Source organism: Enhydra lutris, unplaced genomic scaffold (assembly GCF_002288905.1).
Source record: "Enhydra lutris kenyoni isolate GAN:26980312 unplaced genomic scaffold, ASM228890v2 scaffoldscaffold39, whole genome shotgun sequence".
Taxonomy (NCBI): Eukaryota; Metazoa; Chordata; class Mammalia; order Carnivora; family Mustelidae; genus Enhydra; species Enhydra lutris.
Genome location: NW_019154123.1, coordinates 9,622,367 through 9,644,416, shown reverse-complemented (window position 1 = coordinate 9,644,416; position 22,050 = coordinate 9,622,367). Strand labels below are relative to the sequence as shown.

The 22,050-nt window shown below is 38.9% G+C and overlaps 1 protein-coding gene across 1 annotated transcript in view; it reads left to right on the top strand.

The window, feature by feature from the left end:
• LOC111155055 (potassium voltage-gated channel subfamily H member 8) overlaps positions 1-22,050 on the top strand; it is a 388,581-nt gene that overhangs the window by 347,084 nt on the left and 19,447 nt on the right. Inside the window, exons 12-15 of the mRNA XM_022515084.1 lie at positions 7,652-7,690; positions 11,657-12,015; positions 14,503-14,609; positions 16,392-16,468. Coding sequence (XP_022370792.1) covers positions 7,652-7,690; positions 11,657-12,015; positions 14,503-14,609; positions 16,392-16,468 — 582 coding nt within the window. The remainder of the gene's footprint in view (positions 1-7,651; positions 7,691-11,656; positions 12,016-14,502; positions 14,610-16,391; positions 16,469-22,050) is intronic.

Here is a 22,050-nt window from a genome sequence, read left to right as displayed (position 1 = left end):
TCCCTAGCCTTTGGTACTGCCTCTTGATCTTTTTTTTGTGGTGAATTTTTCCGCCTTGTCATTTTGTCCAGATAAGAGCAGATGAAGGAGCAAGTAAAATACTAAAAGGGTGGCAACAACCCCAGGGAAATATGCTTTAGCCAAATCAGAAGAGATCCCAAATCGTGAGGGGGAGAAAGGGGATAAAAAGAGGTTCAGAAAGAAGAAAAAAAAAAAAAAAAAAAAAAAAGAATTAAAAAAAGAAAACCAATAAAGAAAAAAATATAAAAAGGAAAAAAAAATATATATATATATTAGATAAACTCGTTAAAAAACGTTAAAAAAGAAAAGGGTAAAAGTTAAAAAAATTTAGCAGAAGAAGAAAATAAATTGAATAAAAAAAAAGAAAAAAAATTAAATTAAGTGCAAGGCTAAAGAATCATGGGGAGAAAGCCATGAGTTCCGTGCTTTGCTTTCTCCTCCTTTGGAATTACGCTGCTCTCCTTGGTATTGAAACTGTACTCCTTGGTAGGTGAACTTGGTCCTGGCTGGGTTTCTTGTTGATCTTCTGGGGGAGGGGACTGTTGTAGTGATTCTCAAGTGTCTTTGCCCCGGGCGGAGTTGCACCGCCCTTACCAGGGGCCGGGCTGAGTAATCCGCTCGGGTTTGCTTTCGGGAGCTTTTGTTCCCTGAGCGCTTTCTGTAGAGTTCCGGAGGGCGGGAATGAAGATGGCGGCCTCCCGGTCTCCGGCCCGGAGGAGCCGAGAGCCCGGGGCCCCACTCCTCAGTACGCCCTCAGAGAACAGCGCCGATTTACTCCCGTCACCCTGCCTCCGGCCGCGCTCCGAGCTGACCGAGCCTGCAACCGGTTCAAGGTAACCCCGAGCTTAGAGCTTACTCCTCGGCTCTGTCTCTGTAGCCGGCTTCCCCGTTCTAATACCTGTAAGCTCTGCGACACTCAGACACCCCCGATCCTTCTGTGACCCTGCGGGACCTGAGGCCACACTGACCCTGTGTGGGCTTCACCCCGGTTAAGCCTCTGGAGCGATGTCCCTCAGCGGAACAGACTTTTAAAAGTCCTGATTTTGTGCTCCGTTGCTCCGCCGCTTGCCGGGAGCCGGCCCCTCCCCCCGCGGTCTATCTTCCCGTCGCTTTGGATTCACTTCTCCGCCCGTCCTACCTTTCAGAAAGTGGTTGATTTTCTGTTTCTAGAGTTGCTGTTCTTCTTCTCTTCGATCTCCCGTTGGATTTGTAGGTGTTTGCAATCTTTAGATAAGCTATCTAGCTGATCTCCCACTACCTGAAGTATCTCAGCCTGCTACTTCTCCGCCATCTTGACTCCTCCCCCCGAAAAAAATATTTTTAACATTACAGTTAACTCTTGAACAACACAGGTTTCACCTGCATGGATCCACTTATATGTGGATTTTTTTTTTTTTTTGGATAAGTAGAGTTATTGAAACGTATTTTCTCTTATGATTTTCTTAATAACATTTTCTCTCTAGCTTACTTTCGTGTAAAAATGCAGCATGTAATCCTGTATAACATACAAAATGTGTATTAATCAACAGTTTAAGTATTTGTAAGGCTTCTGGCCAGTGAGTGGTAGGCTGTTAGTAGTTAAGTTTTGGGGGAGTCAAAAGTTATAAAAGATTTTCTACTGGGGGTGGTGGTTGGCACTCCTAACACCCAATGCTGTTCCAGGGTCAACTGTGCTTTTGAGTGCTATACATTTTTCTGGTGGCTGATGTGGCCAACTGGGTCTCCAAGATTTGTTCGGTTTACATTTATATATCTCATTTAATCCTCAAAACAACTTTAAATATTACCATCATTTTTTATCTTTTTTAAACATTTATTTATTTGTTTGAGAGAAAGAATGCGTGCGAGAGAGAAGTAGGGGGAGGAGCAGAGAGAATCTCAAGGAGACTGAGTTGAGCTGGGAGCCTGATATGGGGCTAGATCGGGGTCTGAGCCAAAGCCAAGTGTCAGATGTCCAATGAACTATACCACCCAGGCACCCCATCATCATTTTTTAGAGGAAGAATGAGAAATAAAACTCCTTAGGATTAAACCATTAAAATTCACCAAATGATTTGTTACTTCAGCATTACCTATTTTATCCCAATTACTGTGCTTCCCAAGGTCACATAGCTAATAAGTGAAATGACTAGGAAAATCCCAGCTCTTAATCACTATGCTATACTACCTCCTAAATGGGTCCTATCCACCCCTACCCCCCCTGCCTGGCAGACAGAACTTTTATCATAATACACAGTGGTGAAGGGTTTTTGTGGTGTTTCTTATGCTATAGTCTTAGTGGTTGAGCTCTCCAGAACTAGAAAATAAACTAAATTTAAGTCTTGGTTATCTGACATGCGCTTTCTGCATCAGAAGTGATAGTATTTACTTAGAGGAAAAGAAGTCTTCTCTAAGTCTTAATAGTTTGTCTTGACCTCAAGGCTCAGGGTGAAATTGGAAAAGTTCAAAATCATCAGTTTTTTCATTAAAATCTCATTTCTGTTTCTAAGTTATACAGCAAGCAAAGGAAACATGTTAGCTACTGTATTACCCACTTGGGGTTTCAGACCAGCTTCAGAAATATCTTCTTTAGATTAGATGGTAGTGAACTCCTAAATTTTAGCTGAAAATGAGTGCCCCCTTATTCAAAGCCTGTTCTTTCTCCAGAGCTTTCAAATTTCTCTTTCTGTCTTCACCTGCACTTGGTGGTACTCACTATTTCTTAGTACCTCCACTTAAATCTACAAGAGAAAGAAGCAGATCAGAAATAAAAGTGAGACCTGGGGCGCCTGCATGGCTCAGTTGTTAAGCATCTGCCTTTGGCTCAGGTCATGATCCCAGGGTCCTGGGATTGAGCCCCACATCAGGCTCCCTGCTCATCAGGAAGCCTGCTTCTCCCTCTCCTACTCCCCCTGCTTATGTTCCCTCTCGTGCTGTGTCTCCCTGTCAAATGAATAAATAAAATCTTTAAAAAGGAAGAAAAATTAAATAAAAGAGACCTATTGATTTGTTACTTGCCTATATCATATGACAATTATTTATGGTTTTGTAAGAATGGGCATTTTAACTATGTGAGTTACTGAGTTATGGGGGAGTATCCTTCATTCATACTCTATTTATCCCAAACAGCCACCAGTACCAGTAATGTTGCTGTCCAGAGAACAAGATAAAATATGTGATGATTCCTTTTTCTGAATGAGGACACATGGTCCTTCAATCTGCTTTGTGACTTAATCAATGTGGCATTATTAACAAAGCAGCGGATATCATGAATCACTCAGAAAGAAGAGCCTTGTAATTTGCATCTCATTTCCCAATTGAGCAATCAGCTGTAGATAACACTCCCACCAGAGCACTTCAGTGTCTTAGGAGATTCCTGAGTTGAGAGGACATTTGCAGGCTCACACAGGGGCTTGTAATTCTGACCTGCAAACCAAGAAAACCATGAGAATACCTTCCTTGGGCCACTAGTCCACTGGGTCACAGCTGAGGGTTCCCAAGCCTCTGTGGGGGTTCCATTCCCATTTGTTTCCTTCCTACCTCATAGTAGTCAACTTCTTGGAGGTTCAGCCTCTTGAAAAGATCTTGAGAGTAAGGAAAGCTTATTGGCAATGCCTCACTATTACTGAAAAATCAGTCAGCTTCTAAGGGTGAGACATTAGCATCTCATGAAAGGCTGGACCAAACTTTATTGTCCTAGTACCATGTGTCAGAATTCAGAGACACTTTAATCTGTGGGCAGAAATAGATGAAACAAATCAAAGAGCTTGCAGCCCAGCTCAAAGAAAATCCCCAAAGCAGGAAAATTTACTACTGGGGAGTTTAGGAACTTAAGAAAAAAATAAGTTGGAGGGCCAAGGTCAGGTATGAGCCTTTGAAAGCTCTTCTAGAATGTCTTCATTCAGTAAAATAGACAACATAAAAGAATACAATGACATTTTTTACATCTATAATCACCAGTAATTTTAATACATTTGATTTCTGTTTGCAGCTCAAGCTCAATAGTAAAATTTTGAGGACTTTATTACACATTTTTCTTTTTTTAAAAAAAGATTGTGAATTTGTTTTGCTGTTTTATAGCAGATTGAGTAATAAGAGACCATTTTCCTTCTTCTGGTTCTCCATTCCAGTGAGCAGTGTTTTTTTGAAGTAAGGGTCCTCTCTCGTAGTTCCCACAGAACTTACAGAGTGATAGAGTAAGTTAAATGGTTAGGACTGGGAAATAAAATAGAAAGAATTTATGCAGAAACTTTTTAAAGATTTTATTTATTTATTTGACAGACAGAGATCACAAGTAGACAGAGAGGCAGGCAGAGAGATAGAGGGAGAAGCAGGCCTCCCACTGAGCAGAGAGCCCTACGTGGGGCTCGATCCCAGGACCCTGAGATCATGACCTGAGCTGAAGACAGAGGCCCAACCCACTGAGCCACCCAGGCACCCCTATGCAGAAACTTTTCAAACCAACTCCACATAGCTGAGAATATGTTTCTTTCCTAGTCCACAAGGTTATAAAGCCTTACCTTGTTTGTGATAACCTTCTGCCAAGGCATACCCTCTCTCTTTCTTGCTCACACTTGGCTTTTTCTGACCTGGCAAACTGAAGGTATAATTCTAAGATCTGAATGGACTGTCCCTCAGCCTTTATTTCTCTCACGACTTCATTGCAATGACCTTCATTTCTTGTTTTATATCTGATTGAGAACATTTTTATCAACCCAACCTGTACTACTTCAATCTTTTTAAAAAATCATCCCCATTAGAGATTACCAGCAGTTCTGTGTCTAAAAGGTTTAAAATTTTCATGTGGGAGGGACTCAAATTGGATAAGACTGTCTTTCTCAAAACGTTCAAAACCTTTGAGTCTTCCAGGTACTGGAACAAGAAATGATATCTATAAACATTAACCGTTCAAGGGTTGTATTATGTATTTTCCCCCATAGGGCTAGAATGTCTAGAATGCATCATATTTCTGGAGAGATTTGTAACTCAGAGAAGGCTAATAAAGTTCTTGGGTAACTCAGTATCACAAGATTTGGGGATCTGGTTTGTGGCAGTCGTCAAACCTTATGCTAGATTCAATTCCCTATTACGTCAGGCATTTAGTCTCTCAGCTTGGGTAATAGCATTAACTGCTGGAGGAGGCACCTGAGACAACTTCTGATTCTGTGCAAAGTACACAGAGAGTCAGGGCACCTGCCAGAATTCTAACCTGATGAGTGGATTGGGCGAGTCACCTCATCTCCCTGGACAGCAATTTCCACATGTCTAGGTAGGGAGTTGGACTAACTCATTGGTTTCAACCCTGACCTGGAGACCTAGCCCTACCCACCCCACCAACTGGAAGAGACCTTCTGGAGTTGGTGCTCTGGAGGCCGATTTAGTTAGGAATGCTTCTCAAACATTCTATTGTCTGCCAGGTTATAAACCATTGCAGCAGACACTTTTTAGGGTGACTTCTACCTTTAGAATACGGGGTTTCCATTAAACCAATATTCTCTGCTATTGGCAGAATCTGGATCAGCACGAAGTGTTAGTCAACAGAATGACTGTATCATAGTGGTCTTTTTAAACACATGTGATTAATGCCATATGCAAATGAAATGACTTATTCAGAGAGCCTATCACAGTAGCACTGGTCCTATGATGGATACTTCTTATCTCATAGGATTACAGTGAAAATTAGTGGACAGAATGTCTGGGAGCATTTTTTCAGGGTGCCTGTCACTTTGTTAACACTTAATGAATTAACAGGTGATAGGACGATAATAGCAGTGATGTTGGTTATGAGATCAAAGTATTCCTCACAGGCCAGCAGCATCAGTATTCCCCGGGAGCTCATTAGAAATACGGAGTCCCGGGCTCTACCCCAGACCTCCTGAACCAGAACCTGCATTTTATAATGAAATCCCCAGGGGATATGTGCGCACATAAAAGTTTGAGAAGCACTAATGCAACTTGACAGCAACTTGACAGAAGTCACGCTACCAGTAAGTAAAGCAGGGAGCTAGGAGTTACAACCAAATCAAAAGACGCTGAGGCCTGTTTCTCAGCGCATCTCTGACCCGGAGCTGTTCAGGCTTCCTGAATCCTACTGGGCTACTCGTTCTCTCCTCCAGGCTGTAACTGAAAGGCTCTTTAAAGCACATTTTTGCATCCACCACAGAGACAACAGCACTGTAATTTTGGTTTTCACATTTTTAATTATTCAGCTGTTTTATTTGTCACCATCTAGGGAATTATTACAAAACTTATGTCTACAATGCTTCTGATTAATGCATATTTAGGCAACTAAGCAGATGTAGAATGGGTTGACTTCTTTGATAAAATTAAACATTGATGAAACATGTATTTGCACAGCAATAATGATGCCAGCGTTTGTATAAATAATAACACATCTATTTCCCTAATCATCTAGAAAAAAAAAAAAAAAAACAAAACAAACCCACAACAACAACAGTGAGAGTTGACAGAATTACCAAATATGTCTCACTTCCTAGGCAGATCATTTTTGAGTATAAAAGGTTTTTTTTCCAATGTGAATAAAGTTATGCTAATTTATAGCATCTATTACCACTTTAAAATGAAAGGACTGTCTTTGAGCAAAAAACAATGTGGATGAGACCTGGAGCATGTTTCCAGGATATATCATGAGTTCCAGAGCTTCTTTGTCCAGCATGGAAAGCTGCATGTTATAACAGACTCCTCCACAGTACTGTAGTTTGATTTTATGTAAGATGTATTCTGAAGCCCAGCTGAACTGATTCTACAGCACACATTTGTTTTTCACCTCTTACCAATCTCTCTTTTTTTTAAGATTTTATTTATTTATGACAGAGAGAGGGAACACAAGCACAGGGGAGCTGAAGAGGGAGAAGCAGACTCCCCACTGAGCAGGGAGCCCAATATGGGACTCGATCCCAGGATGCTGGGATCATGACCTGAGCCCAAGGTAGACACTTAACGACTGAGCCACCCAGGCGTCCCTCACCTCTTAGCATCTCTGATATTAGTGTTTCTCTTACAACTGATGACCCATTCCAATTTGATTGACAGCATTTTTTTCTTTTTATAATCAATGGAATCTTAAATTCAATCAGATAGATCAGGATCCCCAGTGAACTTAATCATACGTAGTTCACAAGAAACATCATGTTGAGGAAAACAAATGGGACAGAAAGGAGATATCACCCCCACCCGTATTCAAATAAGAAGGGGAGGTAGACAAATGGACCAAAATTAAATAAGAAAAGATTCCATGGGTTTCTGTTTTCACAGAGCCAGAGAGAAAAATCATAGAAGATGTGAGCATTCGGCCGAAGGTCAGGAAAGAGGAAAAGGGGAGTGAATACGGCATCAGGATGGAAAATACAGTGAATAGGTCCACTATTTTGATCATTATTTCCTAGGTGTGACATTCAATTTGCTGCTCCCTTTTCTTTGTCCTTGCATTGGTCAACAGAGCTCCCAGAGGCTAGGGTGAGGGGGGCCTTTTCTGCTTCTGTTAGGAGGCATTGTTTCTTCTTGCCTACCCAGGGGGATCAATCATCCCCTACACTCTCTCTCCCCTGCTTCCTACATATTACCCAGTCCCAAACCACCTGGGAAGGCTTAAATGATTCTTATGACTTCTGTTGTTTGTTTGCTCTTTCAGGTGATATCAAGATTATCGAACAAATCTACGGTGTCACAGGTATGGCTTTTTCCAAAGAGCAGAACATTTATCTAAAATCTATAGGATTTCCAATAAATCTGCCTCCCACTTGCGGGTTTTATGCATTTATTTTCAACCTTCCCTGATACACTTCCCAATGAAATGTATTGACTGACTTTCTGGAGTTGGGAACAGAGAAGTATTGAAACTGACCTCTCTATTTAAGGGTTTTATCGTTGTTGAAAGGTGGCTGCCACCAGAACCTGCCAAAAGTAATAACATCCTGAGATACTGATCTTAGAAGTACATTTATTACGTTTAAAATTAGTAGCTAAATGTTTTCCTGTAGGCTTCCAATTGATGGTACAACATGATTTTCCATGATATAAACAACAACAGCAACAAAAGTGGTTCAGGGATACTCTGGAAGTGGTTTCTCTTAAAAGCAGTCCCAACTTTTAAGAATCCTCCAATTTCACAGAAAATTTTCCAAGAAACAGTGACTTAGCAGATTTATTACCTGGACTTTTATTACCAATAATCCTGTGACAGAAATCCTATAAAAAATCTCCTTGCCTTGTTCAGCACTCTCCTTGAAACAGAAACCCAACACCCTTCTCACACAGACACACATACATACAGAGAAACACATATCCAGTTACATAACATATGTCAAAGACATTGATAATTTACTGAACATAGATGGGGCTGTGGGAGCACAAACAGAGTTTACTTTTAATACTACTGAGAAAATTCTTAAAAGCCCTTAAAACATGTCAGTGCATTCAACTGAGTTTCTGGCAGGAGTTGTCTTTCTCATCTCTGTAAAATCCCTCCTCAGGAGCTGGCAAAATGGTTATGTTTCAACTCTTCTCAATAGGCCGTCTTTCCTCACGACTATACCCCTTTTCCCCCAGGCTATTCCTATCTTCCTCTTTCTCATGAAGAAAAATTTAGCTTTCTTTTGGACTTTCCAATTTGAATTCCTCACCCCTTCATAGCACTCTGAAAATGAACATCCCTTCCAGGAAGGGATGGATATCTTTAACTTTCAAAAAAATTACTGTGTGTAATTAAGGCTTAGGTTCATTTACAATATCAAAACCACCAGAATAACAGGAGCTTCAAGGCAATAGATATTTATTTCTCTCTCGTGGACGAAGCCCGAGGTGGGTGATACAACTGTGTCAGTAGGGTCCTGAGCTTTCTTCTTTGGGATTCATTAACCTCGATGCAAGGCTTCCCTTTTTAAGAACTTCTCATTGTCTAAGATGGCTACAGGAGATCTCTCCACTTTATCAATGGTCCAGACTAGAAACCAAATACACACACACACACACACACACAGGATAGAGGCTTGCCTCTTTCCAGACGTCCTCCTAAAAGTTCCTTTTAACCTGTCCACTTGCTAGTATCACCCCAGAGCTCAGCCTCATGGCCGAACCCACTGGCAAAGGAAGCTGAGAAAGGAGTTCTTTGGCCAGGTGCATTGCTGAAAGTTCTGTTAACTAGCAAAGAAGGAGAGATCATGTTAAAAAGAGGTAACCAACAGTCTCTGTAGCACCCACCTGAGGCATATGTTTCCATTTTCTTCATGATCATCATCATCATCCCCACAAGAACATCTATTAAGTATTTCCAGTGCACATTGCTAAGTGTTTTAACCTCCATTATCTAATATCTATTTCCTCACACCGTTCCCAATTAACAGGTAAAAAAAACAAGGATTTGCCTACCTGGGGGAGTCAATAGATAGTAAGTAATACGTAGTAAGTCTCAAGTAATAGGTAGTAATATGTAGTAAATAATAGGTAGTAATAGGTAGTAAGTCTCAGGACTTCTAGGACCGTGTGACCAAAAGTCCGTGCATTCAGCTGCTAGACTTTATTCTGCTTCCCCTGTAGTCATCACAGGTCTGGCTGAATCTAGGCACTTGTGAGTTCAAAATGAATATTTCAGTAGAATGTCATAAGCTAAATGAGAGATTCTTTTGACTATGGGGATAAAAACCTCCTTGTCCTTGTGGAAGCATCTGTCAGGGGGAAATGAAGGAGTGGGTCAGAAGAGAAGGAAGAAATCTGTAGCCGAACTTTATGGCAGTGTATACAGGGGTGAATCCAGCTACCCAAGAGAAGCAAGCGTTTCTGTGCACGTGGCCTGAAGAAAAAAACCGGTACTCCTGTAGAGAGGCTATGTGTGGGGCTGGGTATTTACTGATCTAATAAATTCAGCTCCTCTCTTCAATAATGTTAGGGGAAATAACTGATTCTTCGTAGAAGTACTGTTGGCTTGATCACAAGAGTCACTGTCTAAGCAACTTGCCCACCGTGCCAAGTCTCCATGATAAAATGGAAGTATGACATTTAAACAAACTTGTAGAAGTACAAACACTGCAGATTATTAGTCAGAGAATTCTTTTAGGGCCAGTGGAGCCTCCTTGAACCAAAGGAATGATTAAATTGCCAATGCAAATGTAAATAGAAGTCCAATTAAAAGAATTTACTCATTGTTTTTCATTTCTTGGATAAGTTTGCCCTGTTGTGTCTTTAATGGGGCGAGTTAATTTTTCTGTTCTACAGTGCTACCAAGCAATTGTTCCTCCGCAGTTCCATGTGGGATTAACTTTGTTATAAACACAGAACTTTAAGATGCTGTGAAAAGCAAAAACAAATAAGAGCCAAACCATGGCTATCCCAATAAAAAGCTAAGGACTTCACCATTAATTACAATAATCATATCTAGTTGGAAAGATGAGTCTCATGCCATTTCTTCAAGAAATTTTGAGCCATTAAGATTAGAATATAAGAAAGCTTCATGAGTAAACTAACTATTTTGTTTCATTTGGCCTAAACTGAATGGGCTGTTGCCTGTAAAGTCACCACAGGTTCAAGTTCATTTTTTGTTGTTGTATCTATCATTATAGCTATTGCAGGAAAATCAATATATACCAAAAAAACCAACTCTTTATATTAAGATGAAGGAAAACCATGACAGCTCATGAGATTTAAATAGTACTCTTAGATCTTTTCATTTTGTTGTCTTATTTCTCTTAGAAATTATTGATGAGCAGGTAGAAGCAATTGTATCCTCAAAAGAGAATGAGGCACACACAAAAAAATGAATGACCTTTTGGAGCAGGGAAACCATGTCTGGGGCAGAGCAAGAAACACCCATTGTTGTAATGACTTCATTGAGGGCCACTCATTTAGCCTTTACTGTCCTTTCTGCCCTACCTCCCATCATTACCTCCATTGCCCTTACCCAACCTCTCCCTTGCTTAGTCTTCTTAGTCTAAAAGGTTGAATGACTCCAGCCAGGAGTCTAAGATGGGTTTATGCAAGACTTCTTCCCTTCCCAAGGTTCTTAAGAGGAGCAGGCCAAATGGTTTGCTCCATTTCCTGCCAACTGATGTCTGAGAATAAAAATAACAGGAAGCAGAGTAGGTGTGGTTGCTGCTGATCTTGCTCCATCTATGTGATCCAGAATAGGAAAGATTTTTATTCTCAAAGATAATATGTTTTTCTGGTTGACCTGCACATAAAGTTCCACTAGAGACCTCATGACTTAAAAAAAAAAAAAAAAAAAAAAGGAAGAAGACCTTATGACTTTAGAATAACAAGGCCCAAGATCTTCCTGTTAAATTGAAAATGTCCTAGGAGCATGTCACCATATACTATTATAGATGATAGTCTGAGTATAATCTGGAAGCAAACCAGGTAAAACGCAGGTTTCACACAGCTCCCCATGAAGACAGTTTAAAAAGACCAAGAGAGGCGTTAACAGAAGGACACCAGGATGGCAAAGAGGGTAAACCTGGGGAATATCAGAAATGCAAGACATGGAACCCCTGAATAAATAATAGCAAAATCTGCAAAGTCTTAAGTTTTACTGAGAAGCAAGTTTCTAAAGGATTTGACTTTGCTTAGGTGGGCCCACCAGCATGAATGGTCTACCTCTCAAGCGGTCTTTGTGGTCTGTACTAATCTGTGTTGTCCACTGATTTAGTCAGAGCCCAAGGGAAATGGCAGCATCAACAAAAGACTCCCATCCATTGTGGAAGATGAAGAAGAGGAGGAGGATATGGAGGATGAGGAGACATCCTCCCTCTCTCCCATCTACACCAGGGGAACCTTGTCTGCGCACAGCAAGAAGGTTGGAAGCAATAAAAGCTATCTAGGCCTAAGCTTGAAGCAGCTGGCCTCGGGCACTGTACCGTTTCACTCACCTAGCCAAGTCTCCAGTTCACATTCCCCCCAAAACAAACAGGAAACTGATCCCCCCAACCATGCTAAAAGGAAAGAGAGAAACTTGAAATTGCAACTGTCAGCTTTGAATAGTGCAGGACCCCCAGACCTCAGTCCAAGGTAAGAATCACATCATGCAATTCTTTCCTAGGTGAAAAGGGCTGCCTTTTGTCCAGAGTAGTACCTTACTGGTAAATTATTCAGATTTCTGGGCCTCTCAGCCACATAGGTTTCTAGCCTGGGTTCTTCAACTCTGCGGAATTTTGTGTGCAATTTTTGCCTCTACATGGTGGTGTGTGCAATATGAGAATGCTAGTTGCATTCTCAAAAGGGTCCATTACATATTTGGAAGTTCTTCTCTATTCCTTTCATCCTTTTAGCGCTACCTATTATTTTGTGTGTATTTCTACAATGTAATTTTGTAATTTGTAAGTTTAAATGAAAATAAAAGAACAAGGCCCATTGATGTGATCTTACCAAACATTTTATGGAACAATAAGTTGAAATCATAAAGGCAATGAAATGTTGATGTTCATTTTCAATCCTATTTTCTTTATCATTGTGGACAACTGAAGCTTTATTATATTTCTGGCCTCCTCTGTAGGTAACATGAAATGGCTCTACTTTTAATTTTAAAAATTCACTTTAGGATTAGCTAAAGAGGACTGAAAGGGTGAAAAATCCTAATGCAGATAATGTGAAAGGAGTAGTCTATGGTGAGTACAAGCAATAGTAAAAAATCACAGCATAGCTGAATAATAAGTAGAAGCAAGGAAAAAAAAATGGAATGCTTCCTATGTGCCACGTCCTCTGCTAGGTTACTCCACATTCACTATTGCGTTTAGTCTCCTCAGGAGTTCAGGAGTCCTGTAGAGTAGTTCATATTATCTGTACTATGAAGATACAAGAAGTGAACTCTTTTGTCCAAAATCTCATAGATTACGGTTGGAAGTCTGGATTCAAATTCTGTTTTTCTACCTGTAAAGCCAGTGATAATTTTTGGTATATTTAACTAGTCATCTGAAGGACACAATTTATCCATTTAGAGAGAAATTTTTTAAAAATAAGCAAAACAGACTTAGTGAAAAGTAGGTGGACATTAAAGTTTCTGGAATTCAGTTGAGGATGGTAATTTGAAAATGTTGCCTTATTCTTCTCCTTCCTAAATTTTTAATAAGAAGTAATACAATAAATTTTAAATAGGGGAAAATATATCAGAGCTGGAAAAGAAAGGTTTATGTACAATTGATCCTACGCTTACAAAAAGATTTTGAGAACATGTACCAAAATGCTAACAGTAGTGGTAGGTTACAGGTGACTTTTATTTTCTAAGTTTTGTTACTTTTATGCTTAAATTTTCTACAATAGACATATTTTTTAAAGATTTTTTAAAAGATTTTATTTATTTATTTGACACAGGGAGAGAGAGATCACAAGTAGGCAGAGAGGCAGGCAGAGAGAGAGGGGGAAGTAGGCTCCCTGCTGAGCAGAGAGCCCGATGCGGGACTGGATCCCATGACTCAGGTCATGGCCTCAGGATCCCTGGATCCCTGGATCCCTGGGATCCAGGATCCCTGAGGCCATGACCTGAGCCGAAGGCAGAGGCTTAACCCCCTGAGCCACCCAGGCACCCCTAGACTTATATTTTTTAAATAATGATTGGGTTAGACATTATTTAGCAAGGAAAGAAGACTAGCCAAAGTCTTAGTAATCATTTATATGTAATTCTTTCTTACTTTAGGGTTTGTCCAGGTTCAGAGTAAAGATGTCATCAAAGTTATTTAATGTGATGCCATAATCATTAGATTAAAACACTTTAAGTCTGGATAGAGTGATGGTTTAATATGAATTCAGATAAGAAGATTTCTGTATCTTAAGGCCTTGAATCCGAGAACAAATAAGATTCTAAATTCTATAGTCTTTCTATCCAACAGAAATACAATGTGAGCTAAAATTGTGAGCCACAAATGTAATTTTAAATTTGCTAGTGGCCACACTTTTAAAAAACAAAAAACAAACAAAAAAATAAAGTGAAATTTAATTTTAATAATATAGTTTATTTGACTCAGTATGCCCCAAATAATATAATTTCAAATGTAAATAATATTTTAAAATTTACTAATAAAACCATTTGCATTTTTCTACTCAAATCTTTGAAATCCAATGTGCATTTTATTCTTAGAGTGTGTCTCAATTTGCATGAACCACATTTCTGGTGCTCAGTAGCAATATAAGGCTAATGGCTACCATATTGGATAGCACAGCTTTATAGTATACAGAATTTAGAAATTAACACAATATTTTTAAGTCTTCTAGAAATACTAGAACCCAGGGTTCCTGGGTGGCTCTGTTGGTTAAGTATCTGACTCATGGTTTTGGCTCAGGGCGTGATCTCAGAGTCGTGAGATCAAGGCCTGAGTCAGGCTCCGCACTCAGTGGGGAGTTGGCTTGGGATTCTCTCTCTTTCTCTTTCTCTGCGCATTCCTCCCACCCTGTGTGTTCTCTCTGTCTGTCTAAAATAAATAAATAAAATATTTTTTAAAAAAAGACATACTGGAACCCATAAATATAAATGCACAGCTAACCAATATCCTTTATTTTAAATAGGATTGTTGATGGAATTGAAGATGGAAACAGCAGTGAGGAAAGCCAAACTTTTGACTTTGGCTCTGAACGCATCAGGCCAGAGCCCAGAGTTTCCCCTCCTCTAGGAGGTAAGTTCTAGATTTAGCCTTCGGTCAAAAGGTGATTTCCTTTTAACTTGTAATGTTTGGCATAGACACTTTTTTGCCTTCCCACTCTCTGAATATTTTCTACATGATAGAACTTTACCAATGCCTTGGAACAATTTGACTTGAGTCTGTGCATCTCCAAGTTATTAAGATATAATTTGTAATTGTTCCTCCCTCCATCCCAGCCCAGGTAAATGGTATGTCAGGAGACTCAAATTTTCTGCTATTCATTAGAGGATGACCATGTTTTCTTATTACAAATCGAGGCTAATCCACAGAAACAACACTACCCAGAGGAAAAGCTGTGTCGGTTGTACACTGTAGGAACATTGGTTATTTTTAACCAACTTATTGATGAGAGATTATGTATTTGCATTATGTATTTGCATATCAGAGGATAAACAACTTCAGAAGGATGTAAGAAGGTTGGAAATGATGGAGACCTATGTGAAGCACTACTTTTTATTGATGGTGAATTTAATGTAAGGGAACCCCCAAACCTAACCCAGCCTCCTCTCACTCCCTTGCCTTCTTGAGTTCATAGGATATGTTGATAGGAATCTATCAACATAATGAAGGCCAGAAACGAAAGGTAAATTCTAAAGAAGACACACCTGTACTTACTAGAGAGAGAATAATGAGCAAGCATAGGCTATCAAAAATAATTTATCAGCAAACTCCAGACGAAAGGCTAGTAGTCCCCTGCCAACTCTATCCTCCCCTTCCCACTCAGCTCTGAGATCCTTGTGTCAGGATCTACTACCAGTTCGTGAGTACCCCCATGAACAAAGCCGAGCCCAATAAAAACAGTCCTTGGTGTGTGTCTCCTTTTGGTAGAATACCGGTATTCCATCTCAATCAATAATCCTACTCCCTGGCACTCATCATCTTCTGAAGAAATGGAAGGGTCCTTGTAAGTCTCTGGGTGAGGTGGGGGAGTGTGCAGAGAGAAGGAAGTGACTTTTTTCTTCCACAAACAAATTTTCTATCCATAATTTACCAGAATTAGGGTATTAGGATGATCATATCATTTTATATAAATATATTTAAATAATAAATATAAATTAATTATGTATGTGTGTGTATATATATGTGTGTGTGTGTATAGATATAGATATAGATCCCTGAACACTCCAGCTAGTAACAGTTCATATATGTATCACTCATTCCTTTCCACTCCAGCTGGCAGCGACTCATCTATACTTTTGTCACTGACAGAAATAAATGTATTTGGAGGAGTAAGGTAGAGAAAAAGTGAAGATAAGAGGACCAGGAAATGGGAGATACTATCTTTTAGAGCAACACAAGAAGAGATAGGAAACCCACAATGAAGTTTAGCTCCTGAAATAGAAGTGGGGGGACAGAATACTCTCATGGGCCCAAGAATTAATATTTGGGGGAAAAAGGAAGAGGAAAAGAACACTCCTTTTCTATAGTTTAGGCATTGGCTGTGAAATATTTTTAAAGAATGCTCAAAAAAGAGAAACTGTGCCATCTTGGAACATGGTGGTGATTGTGTTCAGGGGAAAGGAAGATTTGCCTTGGACACATCTAATCAGTGCGTTCACAGTCCCCACCATGATATGTGCCTGTTTCAAGGAGATTATCAGGCACAGTCCAGAGGGAGATAGAACCTACAGTGCACAGGCATCAGGAAAAGGTAAAGGTAGTAGCTTAGGCTTCCTTCTCCATTCCAATTGCCCCAATCCTCATATATGAGGTATATTACTAAAGGACTCATTCTGAGTGTGTTCTACTTTTCAGACCCAGAGATTGGAGCTGCTGTTCTCTTCATCAAAGCAGAGGAGACCAAGCAGCAAATAAATAAACTCAACAGTGAGGTATGGAGCTTTCTCTTTCTTTGGTCATGCTGGAATGGCAAAAGCTATAAATCCTAGTTACCAGCAAAAGTGGTATAATAGAGTAATTACAGGCATGTGCTCTGGTGTCAGACCACCACAGATGAATTCCCGTTAAGCCTCATATGAGTTACGTGACCTTCCACAGGTTACTTATCTCTCATGCTCTATTTCCTCATGTATAAGAAGAGGACAAAAATTATGCCTGCTTTATGGCCCATTGTGAAATTGAGGTAATATAGGCAAATCATTTAGCTTAAAGCACTAAATAAATGATAATTATACTAATTAGTGTCATAAATGCATTGATACTTGATGTAATGGGTGCTTTTTCACTTTTTCATGTAATTTTTAATGAGTTAAAGCAAGATGATTAATCCAAAGATGAATGCTTTTTCTCAGAGTAATCAAATGACCTGGAATGCTCTTCCTTTCCCTGACATATTTTTGCTGTGTAACTTTAAGCACTTTACTTCTCTGGATCTTACCATCTATCCATGTAAAATCAGGTAAAATTTTTTAACGACTTTGTTAAAATATATTTTACATATCATAAAATTCACCCATTTCAAGTGTACAGTTTAATGATTTTTAGTAACTTTATTGAGCGGTTCAACTGTCACCGTATAAGTTTTAGAATAAATTGACCATCTCCTACTCCTCTACCCCTCCCACCCCGGACAACAGGTCTTCTCCTTGCCATTTATGATTAATCCCTGTTCCCACATCCAGCCCTAGGTACCTACTTACTTACTTTTTGCCTCTTTTGGCCATTTCATATACACAGAGAAGGTAATTTCCAAATCCCTGTCCTAATTTGGGTGTCCTCCCCAAAAATTTTAATTAAAAAAAAATTTGAGACAACAATTTGGATGCAAATAGTTTATTTGGGAGGTGGTCCAGAAAGCAATATGAAGGAGTAGAGAAGTAAGACAGGTGAGAAATGAAAGCTCATAAATAAAGCTGTGCTAATGAGATGACTCACTCTGTAAGCAATTGGGGCTCGATCCTACTGGGGACCACTGAGATAGTATGCAGGACAATTCAAAACTGTTCCACCATAAGACAAGGAAAAGGGGAACTGAGGGTGGTTTCTGAGAGACTGACTCCCTAGCCCTTCATGCAGTCCTTGCTGCGGAGGAGACTTGAAATGTTCTTCAGACAGGAATATGCGGGAAGACCTGGACTAGTCTTTGGTGACCTTCAGGGTTGGCCTAAGGCGAGGACATGTGGGCAGGCACAGACAGCCCCTTTCTAGGACGAAAGTTTTACATTATCTGATGAGATCTTAGCAAAAATGTAACCAGTTATGGACACTGGTGAGATTTGTGAAAAATGAAATCATATATCACCATCAGTTTTTCTTAAACCTGTGTGTCTTCAGCTTAGTGAAGATTTACGATTTACTACCATTGCTCCTTCTGTGCCCACTCTCTCTGGAAGTGTGATTGTTGCTAACAAGACTTCAAAGCTCCAATGGGCAGACTAACAAGTTAGATAGGAATGGAAAACTAACGGGATTGAAACCCCTTAAATCACAGGATTTGGCCATACGCTGGATTATCTAAATAACCTCTTGTTAAGAATCCACCAAAAACAAAACAAAACAAACAAAATACCTTGTTGGAGAAACTTCGATTAAATAATTTCTTTTCAAATGTTGATCTCTAAAAGCACCCATTAATACCATTTGAATTCTTTTCCCTCACATTTGAGATTGTTTGATGGTTTTAAGAACTGACTGACCCATACCTTAGCTCAAAATGTTAGAGTTAAGAATTATTCTGGGGAAAGGAATGTGTTTATATCTTCACCTTCTGGAATGTACATAATTTTCCCAAGTCAAGGCTGTAAATCCACACACTATATGATTTTCCTTCGATAATGTGAGCCAGTGGTAGATACATTAAAACAGATAACCACTTGAAAAACAAGCATTTCCCCAGTGTGATTTGGTATTCATGATTGCTTTTCTAGTGAGATGACATAAATCTTTTTATCTTGCCATATATTGAAATAAAAAGGGCAAGTTAAAATATCAATGGTCCAATTATCCTTCCCTAAAGAATTTGTTTTTCCTTATAGGAAATATCTGATTTCTTCATGGTTGAAGCTTGAGTTAGAAAATCTTATCTTTTACACATAATTTAATTTATCTAGTCTTGACCCTTTATTACATTAAAACCCACTGACAGGCAGAATGAAAATACGAATTGGTTTCAAACTGTAAAATTATCTTTCTCCCAACTTCCTACTTGTTTTTTCCTCTTACCTCCTATAATATTGTTTATGTAGCAAAAAAAAAAAAAAAAAAAAAAAAATCTATCTTTTAAAATCCAAACCTAATTTTGCCATTTCAGGAGTATCCTACCACTCACCCATGTGATCATTTGATTGCTTTGTTTTTCATTTATTCTATTTCTTGGTAGTAGTAGACAAGAGAAGAATTGATAATGAACACGGGATATACTACATAATAATAACTCTTTAAAAAAAAAAAGTCAATTCCCAGTATATGTGGGGCATGTCAAGTGTTGTATCAAGTATGAGAATATGGCAACAATCTCATTCTGATATTTGCTTAAACATTTAAGATATAAAGAAATTGTTCATTGATATGTAGGGTTCATAATTAGCTGGCGAAATACAGAACAAAAATCAGAAAAGGAATAATGTTGGTAATAACCTACATTCACAGAGCAGTGACTAGAGTTTAAAAGATGTAGGGCAGCTGCTAATATTAGAACGCTTTTGAAAACATTGCCGTTGCTTTAGGGCAACAAAGAAAGAGTGCAATTCTAAGGAAATTGTTTAAAAATAACAACAAACTGTCTCCGTGGGGGCCGTGGGCTGTGTAAGTCAAATGCTCCATTTCTGAAAAGATTTGTAGGTAAGGGTTAGAATATTTCCTCATTTCTGAAATCTGGCTGACCCAGAAAGATACTGTGGCAAAGCCGACCGGGGAAGCCATGTGCTTCACCGCAGCAGGCAGAAGACATAAAACACACTAGTAGAGAAAGAGAATACGCTTTGGAGAGAGAAAAATATTCTGATCTCTATTCATAAAATTAACTGTCTGATTTCAGCAAAGTGTTCACCTTCCCCAAGTTCAGATTTTTCCTCTATTAAGCAGTAATGATAAAATCTGCAAAACAGGATTGTTGTGGACTTAATACCATATATAAAGCCCCCAGCATGATGTCTTCTGTTAATAAGGGGTCAAATACTCATTCTCTTCTTATACAAGATTATACTTCCGTTCAACAGAAGGCGACTCTCAAGTTAGCACCCGCTGCTCCCTCCTGCTCAGTGAAGAGTAGTCAGAGAGAATTAGTCTCAGTGCTTATGGGGGAGAACATGAAAACGACTGGATTCAAGGGAAACATTTGATCATGACAATGACTACTGTTTACCTGAGACTTTTTTCTTTTGCTACTAAAATACTCAGTATAAAATTAGAATAGAAAATGATAGAGCAAAATGTTTATATTTCAGTGCATCTTATTTTAGCTAAATAGTTTGATGGGATAGGGTCACTGTGTTAATGGAAAGAACATTTGTTCTGTAAGACTTAGAGATTTAAGGGCAAAGACACCTACTATGCCATTTTAATGATGCTTCACCATTACCTGATTAAACATATAAATAGCAAAACAATTGTGAAAGTAGGCAGAAAAGAACCTGCCAAGCTTACTGGAAGCAAAATCACAGCCAAATCTTCATTTTCAAAATGAATGAATGCAGGTAGCTTGTTAAATCATCCTTGTTCACCAAAAGGCACTTTGGGTGGAATGCTCTGATCGCCCCTTTTTAGCATTTTATTTTGTATGTACTCAAAGGAACCAGTTAATATTGGGCCATTTTAATCTACCCCAAGTCTTAAATATATTCAGAAGAATGAAATGTATATAACATTGCTAAACAAAAAATGGACTTTGTAGAAACAACTTATATTGACTTTTTAAAGGGAGAAGCCCATCTTTCCATACTATTTATTAACTCCCTTTTTTTTAAAGCAACTTTATTGATATATAATTAATGTATCATATAATTCATCCATTTAAAGGGTGGCTCAGTCATTAAATGTCTGCCTTGGGTTCAGATCATGATCCCAGAGTCCTGAGATGGAACCCCATGTGGGGATCCCTGCTCAGCAGGTAGTCTGCTGCTCCCCTACTTGTGTTCTCTCTTTCTCTCTCTTTCTCTTTCTCTGGCAAATAAATAAATAAAATCTTTTTAAAAATTAAAAATAATAAAGTGTATAATTTGAAGGCTTTTAGTATGTTCATAGAGTTGTGCATTCATCACTGTAATCAATTTTAAACCATTTTATTTTATTTTTTTAATATCTTTTTTTTTAAGATTTTATATTTATTTATTTGACAGATCACAAGTAGGCAGAGAGGTAGGCAGAGAGAGGAAGGGAAGCAGGCTCCCTGCTGAGCAGAGAGCCCAGATGCGGGGCTCTATCCCAGGACCCTGGGATCACGACCTGAGCCGAAGGCAGAGGCTTTAACCCACTGAGCCACCCAGGCGCCCCAATTTTAAACCATTTTATTACCCCACAAGAAACTCCATACCATACAGCCATCACCCGGAATTCAGGTTCCCCTACCCTCAGCCCTATGAATCTACATGCTCCGCCCATAGATTTGCCTATTCTGAATATTTCATATAAATGGAATTATACAATATGATCCTCTGTGACTGGCTTTTGTCACTTAGTATAATGTTTTCAAGCTTCACTCATGTGGCGTGGGAGTACTTCATTTGCTTTTATACCCAAGTAATATTCCGTTGTGTGGCTGTACCACTTCTTATTTATTCATTCATCAGGTGATAGACATTTGTGTTGTTACCACTTTTTAGCTAACATGAATGATGTTGCTATGAACATTTGTAAGACATTCACACACGTTTTTGTGTGGACATGTTTTAATTTCTCTTGGGTAATTAAGTGGAATTGCTGGATCGTATGGTAACTCTATGTTTAAACATTTGAGAAACTGACAGACCGTTTCCCAAAGCAGCAGCAGCATTTTATACTCAGCAGTACATGAAGGTTCCAAGCTCTCTACTTCTTTGCCAACCATTTTTTATTATAGGACTTTTTTATTATAACCATACTAGAGCATATGAAGTGGTATTTCATTGTGGTTTTCACTTGCATTTCCTTGTGGTTTTCACTTGCATTTCCTTGATAGCTAATAATATTGAGCATGTTCTCATGTGTTTGTTCCTTGGTAACTTGTCTATTTGGATCCTTTACCCACTTTAAAATTGGGTTGTCTCTTTGTCACTTTGTTCTGTATATATTCCATATGCAAGTTATGATGTGCAGTTTTCTTCTCCCATTATTGAAGTTGCCTTTTTGTTTTCTAAACATTTTTTCTTTGAAGCACAAAAGTATTAATTTTGGTGCTATCCAGTTTATCTATTTTTTCTTTCATTCTTTATGATTTTGAGGTCACATCTACAAATTTGTATCATGAGATCAATGAAGTCTCTTTCAGTCAAAAAAATAGAATAGTAGTAATAGAAGTTTCTCCTTACCTAAGAAATGG